The sequence below is a fragment of the Aquarana catesbeiana genome, linkage group LG01 (assembly GCF_042186555.1).
Source record: "Aquarana catesbeiana isolate 2022-GZ linkage group LG01, ASM4218655v1, whole genome shotgun sequence".
Taxonomy (NCBI): domain Eukaryota; kingdom Metazoa; phylum Chordata; class Amphibia; order Anura; family Ranidae; genus Aquarana; species Aquarana catesbeiana.
This window is the reverse complement of record NC_133324.1, coordinates 146791256-146801851: the sequence shown is the minus strand read 5'-3', so window position 1 is coordinate 146801851 and position 10596 is coordinate 146791256. Positions and strand designations below refer to the sequence as shown.

The 10596-nt window shown below is 46.8% G+C and overlaps 1 protein-coding gene across 2 annotated transcripts in view; it reads left to right on the top strand.

The window, feature by feature from the left end:
• Positions 1–2829: 2829 nt before the first annotated feature.
• SSBP2 (single stranded DNA binding protein 2) overlaps positions 2830–10596 on the top strand; it is a 307291-nt gene continuing 299524 nt past the window's right edge. The window contains exon 1 of one of the 2 annotated variants that reach the window (XM_073624446.1): positions 2830–3069. In XM_073624446.1, the coding sequence (XP_073480547.1) occupies positions 3014–3069 (56 nt within the window). In that variant the 5' untranslated portion in view covers positions 2830–3013. The remainder of the gene's footprint in view (positions 3070–10596) is intronic. The other variant, XM_073624447.1, reaches the window with a different exon arrangement.

Below are 10596 nucleotides of genomic sequence, written 5' to 3'. Positions count from 1 at the left end.
CACTTTTTTGGGACCAGTGACATTTATACAGTGATCAGTGCTATAAACATGCAGATTACTGTGTAAATGTCACTGGTAGGGAAGGGGTTAACACTAGGGGGCGATCAAGGGGTTCAATGTGTTCTCTCGTTTACGTTTCTAACTGTGGGGGGATGGGACTAACTGGAGGAGGAGACAGATCGCTGTTCCTGATTACTAGGAACAGCGATCTGTCTCTCCTGTGTTTACATACACACATCCCTGTTCCGACTCTCGTGCCCCATGATTGCGGGTGGCCAGCGGACATGGTGCAGTGGGCGCGTGCCTGCTATTGCCCTTAAAGGTGTTGGCGTACACCTACAGCGATTTGCAGGATCGTGCCAACCCGCCGCAGTATAATGACAGCAGCTGGTTGGCAAGTGGTTAATGGCATCCCAGTCTTAGTCCGTAGGGTTCAATATTGTGTTGGTCCACCCTTTGCAGCTATAACAGCTTCAAACTCGCTCATAAAGACACAGATTAGGGAGTTTGGGGTGGAGGAACTTGACTGGCCTGCACAGAGTCCTGACTTCAACCCGATAGAACACCTTTGGGATGAATTATAGCTGTGAGCCAGGCCTTCTCGTCCACATCAGTGCCTGACCTCACAAATGTGCTTCTGGAAGAATGGTCAAACATTTCCATAGACACACTCCTAAACCATGTGGACGGCCTTCCCAAAAGAGTTGAAGCTGTTATAGCTGCAAAGGGTGGGCCAACTCAATATTGAACCCTACGGACTAAGACTGGGATGCCATTAAAGCTGTACATACAAAGGTAGGCGTCCCAATACTTTTGGCAATATAGCGTATAAACAGGTATGTCAGGGGGTGCTGTCTGCGCAGTATATAAATATGTGCTGTGTGCTTGGTGCTCAGTATATAAACATGTATGTCAGGACGATGCTGTGTGCTCAGTATACAAATATGGTTGCCACCTCATCCCTTTAAACCCAAACACATATTGATCACACAGGTTCTGTGGCTGATTAAGGTGGTAATTAAACTCACTTGGTGCCTTATCTGCATTTAATTATCCCAACAACCTGTGTAATTCATATGTGTTCAGGTTTAAAGGGATGAGGTGGCAACTCTATATACAAACTGGTATGTCAGGATGGTGCTCAGTATATAAACATGTATATCAGGGCGGTGCAGTGTGTTCAGTATATAAACATGTCAGGACAGTGCTCAGTATATAAACATGTATGTCAGGACGGTGCTGTGTGTTCGGTATATAAACATGTATGTCAGGACGGTGCTGTGTGTTCGGTATATAAACATGTATATCAGGGCGGTGCAGTGTGTTCGGTATATAAACATGTATGTCAGGACAGTGCTTGGTATATAAACATGTATGTCAGGACAGTGCTTGGTATATAAACATGTATGTCAGGACGGTGCTGTGTGCTCAGTATATAAACATGTATATCAGGGCGGTGCAGTGTGTTCGGTATATAAACATGTATGTCAGGGCGGTGCAGTGTGTTCGGTATATAAACATGTATGTCAGGACAGTGCTTGGTATATAAACATGTATGTCAGGACGGTGCTGTGTGCTCGGTATATAAACATGTATATCAGGGAGGTGCAGTGTGTTCGGTATATAAACATGTATGTCAGGACAGTGCTTGGTATATAAACATGTATGTCAGGACGGTGCTGTGTGCTCATTATATAAACATGTATGTCAGGACGGTGCTGTGTGCTCATTATATAAACATGTATGTCAGGACGGTGCTGTGTGCTCGGTATATAAACATGTATGTCAGGACGGTGCTGTGTGCTCGGTATATAAACATGTATATCAGGATGGTGCAGTGTGCTTGGTATATAAACATGTATATCAGGACGGTGCTGTGTGTTCGGTATATAAACATGTATGTCAGGACGGTGCTGTGTTCGGTATATAAACATGTATATCAGGACGGTGCTGTGTGTTCGGTATATAAACATGTATGTCAGGACGGTGCAGTGTGTTCGGTATATAAACATGTATGTCAGGACGGTGCAGTCTACTCGGTATATAAACATGTATATCAGGACGGTGCAGTCTACTCGGTATATAAACATGTATGTCAGGACGGTGCAGTGTGCTCAGTATATAAACATGTATGTCAGGACGGTGCAGTGTGCTCGGTATATAAACATGTATGTCAGGACGGTGCAGTGTGCTCGGTATATAAACATGTATGTCAGGACGGTGCAGTGTGTTCGGTATATAAACATGTATGTCAGGACGGTGCAGTGTGTTCGGTATATAAACATGTATGTCAGGACGGTGCAGTGTGCTCGGTATATAAACATGTATGTCAGGACGGTGCTGTGTGTTCGGTATATAAACATGTATATCAGGACGGTGCTGTGTGTTCGGTATATAAACATGTATATCAGGACGGTGCTGTGTGTTCGGTATATAAACATGTATATCAGGACGGTGCTGTGTGCTCGGTATATAAACATGTATGTCAGACGGGTGTGTACAGCAGAGCCCCCCCCCTGTATGTAGACACATGCTCCCCCAGCCCAGTGTATGTGTATCCCAGGCCTTGCTCCGGCTCCTGTGTGTCTCCAGTCCGCACTTTCCTCCCGCCCGGCCCCCTCCTGTGAGCTCTCTCTCTCCCGGCAGCGGAGGGCGGGCGTCCAGCACACAGAACAGCCAGTTGTTTAAAAATCCTTCCAGAACGGTTTCAATTCCCCCCTCCTCCCCCCAGCTCGGAGGAAAGGAGAAGACGAAGGAGGAGGAGGCGGCAGTGTGCGCGCTCCGAGCCCGGCCTGGCGGGGAGGAGGAGGAGGGAGAACACCATAGAGGGGGGAGGAGGGGAAGGAGGGGATCCGTCTGTCCGTCAAACTGGTTACCATGGCGAGGAGGTGTGGCCTGGCGCCGGGCGGGCCTATCAGGGAGGGCGCTGCTGGTGTCGCCATGGTGACGGGGTTGTTCCCGGGGAGGCTGTGATCGGTTGACAGGTGTGTGACAATCGGAGCTTTCTGCAAGCATGTACGCCAAAGGCAAGAGTAACAGCGTACCGTCCGACAGCCAGGCCAGGGAGAAGTAAGTGTCAGTCCGCCCGGGGGGGTGTGCGGGGGGAGGGGGGTGACAGGGGGGGCTACAAACTTCCTGGGCCGGCATGTGCGGGAGAGTGCGGGGACACACCGGGGAAAGTAAGTTTACTACCTGGACGGGGTCCCGCACTCATCCTACAACTGGACACAACTACAGCTGCATGGAGTTTGTAGTGTGGAAGAAGGAGGATGGAGCAATGTCCTCATAGGGAGCTCCGATCTGCTCTGTACACTGGAGGTGCTGACAACTTTCCCTCTGTGTGTGTGCATGGGGTGCAAGTCCCTGTGTGTGTAAAGGGTGCCAGTCCCTGTGTGTGCATGGGGTGCCAGTCCCTGTGCGTGTGCATGGGGTGCCAGTCCCTGTGCGTGTGCATGGGGTGCCAGTCCCTGTGTGTGCATGGAGTGCCAGTCCCTGTGTGTGCATGGGGTGCCAGTCCCTGTGTGTGCATGGGGTGCCAGTCCCTGTGTGTGCATGGGGTGCCAGTCCCTGTGTGTGCATGGGGTGCCAGTCCCTGTGTGTGCATGGGGTGCCAGTCCCTGTGTGTGTGCATGGGGTGCCAGTCCCTGTATGTGCATGGAGTGCCAGTCCCTGTGTGTGTGCATGGAGTGCCAGTCCCTGTGTGTGTGCATGGGGTGCCAGTCCCTGTGTGTGCATGGGGTGCCAGTCCCTGTGTGTGCATGGGGTGCCAGTCCCTGTGTGTGTGCATGGGGTGCCAGTCCCTGTGTGTGTGCATGGGGTGCCAGTCCCTGTGTGTGCATGGGGTGCCAGTCCCTGTGTGTGTGCATGGGGTGCCAGTCCCTGTATGTGCATGGAGTGCCAGTCCCTGTGTGTGTGCATGGAGTGCCAGTCCCTGTGTGTGTGCATGGGGTGCCAGTCCCTGTGTGTGTGCATGGGGTGCCAGTCCCTGTGTGTGTGCATGGGGTGCCAGTCCCTGTGTGTGTGCATGGGGTGCCAGTCCCTGTGTGTGTGCATGGGGTGCCAGTCCCTGTGTGTGTAAAGGGTGCCAGTCCCTGTATGTGCATGGAGTGCCAGTCCCTGTGTGTGTGCATGGGGTGCCAGTCCCTGTGTGTGTAAAGGGTGCCAGTCCCTGTATGTGCATGGGGTGCCAGTCCCTGTGTGTGTGCATGGGGTGCCAGTCCCTGTGTGTGTAAAGGGTGCCAGTCCCTGTATGTGCATGGAGTGCCAGTCCCTGTGTGTAAAGGGTGCCAGTCCCTGTGTGAGCATGGGGTGCAAGTCGCTGTGTATGGATGCCTGACTCTGTGCAGGTCCCTGTGTGATCAGCTTTTTGGAGGTCCCTGGGTGCTGTGTGCAGGTCCCTGCTTGTAATAATGCCTGGCTGTTCAGGTCCCTATGTGCTTGGGCACCCAGCCATGTACTGGTTCCGGAGTTCTTGGGTGCTGTGTTCAGATCCCTGAGTTCTTGCAGGTCCCTGTGTTTATGGATACCCAGCTATGTAAAGGTTCTTGGGTGCTGTGTGCAGATCCCTGTGCTTTTGAGTGCCCAGCTATGAAAGCATCCCTAAGCTCTTGGGTGCTGTGTGCAGGTCCCTGAGTTTTAAGGGGCCCAGCTCCATGTTGGTCCCTGTGTTCTCGGGTGCTTGGTTCTATGTAGGTCCGTGTGTTCTCAGGTGCTTGGTTCTATGTAGGTCCCTGTGTTCTCGGGTGCTTGGTTCTATGCAGGTCCCTGTGTTCTCGGGTGCTTGGTTCTATGTAGGTCCGTGTGTTCTCAGGTGCTTGGTTCTATGTAGGTCCCTGTGTTCTCGGGTGCTTGGTTCTATGCAGGTCCCTGTGTTCTCGGGTGCTTGGTTCTATGTAGGTCCCTGTGTTCTCGGGTGCAGGTCCCTGTGTTCTCGGGTGCTTGGTTCTATGCAGGTCCCTGTGTTCTCGGGTGCTTGGTTCTATGCAGGTCCCTGTGTTCTCGGGTGCAGGTCCCTGTGTTCTCGGGTGCTTGGTTCTATGCAGGTCCCTGTGTTCTCGGGTGCTTGGTTCTATGTAGGTCCCTGTGTTCTCGGGTGCAGGTCCCTGTGTTCTCGGGTGCTTGGTTCTATGCAGGTCCCTGTGTTCTCGGGTGCTTGGTTCTATGCAGGTCCCTGTGTTCTCGGGTGCTTGGTTCTATGCAGGTCCCTGTGTTCTCGGGTGCTTGGTTCTATGCAGGTCCCTGTGTTCTCGGGTGCAGGTCCCTGTGTTCTCGGGTGCTTGGTTCTATGCAGGTCCCTGTGTTCTCGGGTGCTTGGTTCTATGCAGGTCCCTGTGTTCTCGGGTGCAGGTCCCTGTGTTCTCGGGTGCTTGGTTCTATGCAGGTCCCTGTGTTCTCGGGTGCTTGGTTCTATGCAGGTCCCTGTGTTCTCGGGTGCTTGGTTCTATGCAGGTCCCTGTGTGCTGCAGCCTGAGTATGTTGGACTCCTATCAGCCAACTGGCGCTTTGTTAGTGGGTGCGATGCTTGGAGGGAAGGGGGCAGGAGGAAGGGATGAAGAGAGGAGAAGCTATGCTGGATGAGCACATAGAACTGTAGAGTGAAGGAGCAGAAGACTTGTAGATTGTGCAGAGTGAATGTTCACTTGTTTGGGTAAATTAAGTGATTGCAGAGTGAATGTTCACTTGGTTGGGTGAATGAAGTTATTGTACAGTGAATGTTTAATTGGTTAGTTGAATGAAGTGATTGCAGAGTGAATGTTTAGTTGGTTAAGTGAATGAAGCGATTGCAGAGTGAATGTAAACGTGGTTGGCTGAATGAAGTGATTGCAGAGTGAATGTTTAGATGGTTAGGTGAATGATGTGATTGCAGAGTGAATGTTTAGATGGTTAGGTGAATGATGTGATTGCAGAGTGAATGTTTAGATGGTTAGGTGAATGATGTGATTGCAGAGTGAATGTTTAGATGGTTAGGTGAATGATGTGATTGCAGAGTGAATGTTAGATGGTTAGGTGAATGAAGTTATTGCAGAAGTGAATGTTGATTTGGTTAGGTGAATGAAGTTATTGAAGAGTGAATGTTGATTTGGTTAGGTGAATGAAGTGAAGCCATGATCACTCTAATTACCCCAGACAAGACGATGTGTGATGAATAGAGTGGATCTTCTCCTGACCCTCTGCCCCCCGGGGTTCTGTGGGGGTCCCTAGACGTATGTGGCCCCTGTACTGTCTGGTAATAAATGATTAGCTCCTCCTATGAATGTCAGGGCAGGTTTGTCAACCTTTGCCATTGTTGTGCTCGGTGTTCTGCCCGCATTGATCATGTATGAGGGGACAGGGCTATCTGTGAAGTGAGGAATGTTTCAGGAATAATCTTCTGATCATTTCACATTGTATTTATGAAGTATCACATTCGTGTTGTCACCAATGCAGTGTACTCGGTGTGAACTCCATCTGACTTCATTCTTTAGACAGTGTCATTTTTTACACAGCTCAGGAAATGGTCTGTAAGTCGTTCAGGTTCATGCCACTCCTCGTGCACTTTGGTCATTGTAATGCACCAGTACAGCGATACAGACTGGTTGGCCCTCTACGCCCATTAAGGCTCCCCAGGCTGGGATTTTGGGAGTCATCACTGACTGTAATGGAAATGAAGGACTGAAGAAGTTTCAGATGTGTTTTCTAATGGTCCTCACTGGGGGAAACACTGCCAAAAACTACCAATCACAGTGTGGTATGAAGTCCTGAAATGGACACTCAAGTAGTTGGTGTTTTTCTCCCATTTTTAGGTGGCTATCTATACACAGTTTGATTTTCTAATTGAAAAACGTTCATTTGATTTTCTAACAGTTGATTGAGTTAAATGAAGGACTGTTTTTGACCATAATGAGCTGGGGAAGCATGGAGCTTTTAAACTTATTTAAATGAACTTGAATACCAAATAAAAGGGCAGGGGGACTTTTCAGGGACTACTGATTTATATACAGCAATATCTTCTTAAAAAGGATCGTCTTTATTATAGCAAATACTCCACCACTCTGTAGGTTCCATAGAGAAGGTCCATTATTTTGCTTCTTCATTAAACAAAAGTCATGTCTAAGATATCATATTATTTGTATTGTTTGATAACATGGAGGAACTGATTCATCAGTCATTGAAATGCGTTGAACAGAACCACTACCGCATTAATAAAATCAGCATCTGCTTTGGCTTCTTGCCAACCACTTAACACATATATGTGACAGCAAGAAAGGTGGGTTGTAATGCCTAGCCACTGCACATAGGTGCCTACAGTGGCCCAAAAGGGCCAGCACATTGACCGAACTATCACCAACAATGTTTGGTTAAGGCTTCTGATTGGGAGCCAGTGAGACAGGCTTCTGATCATGTGACTGCTGTGAGAGCCAATCATAGAAGACTATGGGGTTTGTGTCTCTGCATCTCTGGCCAGGGAGCTGAGGTAGTGAAGCCCCATAGATGTCCCTGGGGCTCTACTGCTGTTACATGGATTTTACATAGATTTTCAGAAGAGAAGACCAAGTGGTCCATTCTTTTTTATAGTTTTTAATCTGAGTATAGATCTGTGTTTGTCCCAAGCATGTCTGAATCCACTTACTGTTAACTGGCATACTATCTCTGCTGGAAGTCTATTCGAAGCATCAACTACTCTTTCAGTAAAATAATACTTTCTAAGATTAGTTTTGAACTTTGCTCCAGTTAGTTTGAGGTCATGTCTCCTCCGTGTTCTGGATCTCGGATCTATAGTGAAAAAACTGCCCTCCTGAGCCCATTCACCTTCTTGATGTGTTCAAAAGTTTCAGTCATGTCTCCCCTTTCCCTTCTTTCCTTCTGACTACCCCTATTAAGTTCCTGAAGTCTCTCCCGATGTGTGATCTCTTCACCATTTTTGTTGCCAGTCTCTGGACTCGTCCTCTCTCATCAATATATTTTTAAATGGAGATCTTCAGAACTGGACACAGTATTCTAAATGAGGTCCAACTAAAAACCTTTGTGGGATTCTAAACACGGGGCCTCAGCTTTGTTCATTTACTTTCTTTTTTCCACACTGAGCTGTGTACGGCCAGCCCATATTGGTGAATGGGTACACATGGACTGTGCGGCTTTGACAGGTGCACAGACCTGCATGTAGAACCTGAGTCCTCAGTCAGTTTCTTCCATTTTTTTTTTTTTTTTTTTTAACATTTGCTATAATAAAGAGGATGATGATTATGCAAAATATTGTTGTATATTAATTAGTACTTAAAGACCCACTGTCCTTTCATTTGGCATTCAGAATACTCTGCCCTGGGGATTGTCTGGTGGTCTCAACAGAACTGTCACTTGGTCCTAGTTTAGACTGTGGTCTGCCATTTAGTGATGTCTGATTTAAAGTGATATTAAAGTTTTTTTTTTTTATAATAATAATAATAAAAAAAGAGGTTCTGTTTACGATGTGGGCAGATGGATCTCCCATATGACTGGCAACAGATGGGACTTTGGGTTTTCCTATTCCATCTTTATACCTCTCTGTCCCTGTGGTTATCCTGATGGGGTGTACTGCACCCCTTGCACAACTCCCAGGGCAGACACTATGTGGTGGTCACCATTTAGAGGTGCCTCGACAATGATCTTGTTCTCAAGCTGGTTTCTTACAGATTTTATACAGGTGGCATCTGCAGAAAAGTGAAGATTCAAGAAAAACTTTGAGTTTTTATGATGCCTTCCTTTTTAGTAATTTGATTGTGTGGAAATATATGTATGGATTAATTCTAATCTAATGCAGAGCAAAAAAAAAAAAAAAATAGAATTTAGAACCACTTTAAATGAAGATGTATGAGATGATACTGCAAACATTGGTTTACCTTTCTTTAGTATGAAACTTTTTGAAGGCACCAGCCTAGGGTTCCAAGGTGGGGGACAGAGAAGGAGACTAGATTTTAGGGATGTATTGCCATTCACGAGACAAAAAGAGACTGTGGGGGATCTAACCCGATATTTACTAAAGACTAAAATATCAGTTGTAGGTAGAATGGCCCTTCAATTTTCCTTGATTATGTAGACCCTGAAACGTCAGGTTTGGTATTTCATACAAGTCAGCTTGACCCATTCCATCTGCGTTTTTATTAAATCAGTCTGGGTTCAGGTAGCAATTGAATGTTGTTTCTGTGAAAGTTAATTGAGGTCAGCTTTATTCAGGGAAAAAAAAGTCAATCGGAATTAAGATGGTAACTTGATGTTTGCTAGAATGGATCAGCCTTTTGTTTCTGGGGTTGTCAGTGTGTAACATGCAGAGGTTCTGAAGCTGAAACTTGGGGCTAGAGCACAGAGATCACAGCGGGGGGCTAACTTTCCCGCTCCTCCATTTATAAAGCAACTTGTATTCTTTTCAAAGGACACAAGGTGTTCTGTGATTGGATAAGGGGCATATGAACGTTATGTTCTCCCATTTTCCAATCACAGAACAACTAGTATTCTTTGAAACTGACAGTCAGGGCTGGAGCACAGTGATTACAGCACTTGCTCACTCTGTTGCTCCTTCATTTATTCTTTTCAAATAATACAAGGCATTCTGTGATTGGACAAGGAGGGATGGGGATAATCATTTGCCCCTTGTCCAATCACAGAACACGTATACTTAGACAATAATACATAGTGTATCGACGGAGTGAGTGACCCGCTGTAATAGCTGAGCGCCATCCCCGACTTTTTCAGTGGTCGTAGTTCTGTTGGGCAGTGTACAAATCCAATTGTTTTCAGGAACAAAGCAGCAGCAATCAGTGGGGAACACATCACTGGAGTATGTTATTGGTACCTGGCTAATGCCCCAGTATTGGTTTTGACAAGTTCAACTTTAATGTGCTTTACTCCATATTTACAAAGAGACTAAAGACCTTTTTTTTTTCAGTGTGCCATTGGGGGGATTTCCCTTCACTTCCCGTCCTATAACAAATCTGTACACATGTAAAAAGGCCAATTTAGACCGGTTATATAGCCAGCTAATATACAAGCATGTCTTTAACGTGTAGGAGGAAACTCATACATGCACAGGGAGAGCATGCAGATAGTGTCCTGGCTGAAATTGGAACCACTGACCTCAGTGCTTCTATTCTATCTATCTATCTATCTATCTATCTATCTATCTATCTAGTGTTGTTTTTTTTTTTTTTTTTTTTTTACATGCATTTTTATGTTCAGTTGCCTGGTCTTTCATTTTTTGTCAGGTAAATAACTGGCATAACTCCTAAGTTTCCCCCTCCCCGTGTGCTTTGGGAATGTTTTTTGTTTTTGGCGATATTTTTGTACGTGTGAGTTGAGAAGCGCTGTCCCCTGACCTCTGTATATTTATTTTGTGGAAGATGATGGGCAGATGGAATGTACTACTATCCCTTATCGTCACGGTTAACGTTCGTTATGTTTGTTGTATCAACATCCTGTGAGGTCATCACTAGTGATGTCATTAGCCAGTCTTCACATCAGACCCTGACCTGACACTGAACAGATTTCTGTATTTCATTTGTGATGGATAGCACTGAGGCCTGCTAGTCACTTGTTTAAACTAGTAGAATCCCCTTTAAGACGCGTTTAAACCCCGTGCACCCCTAG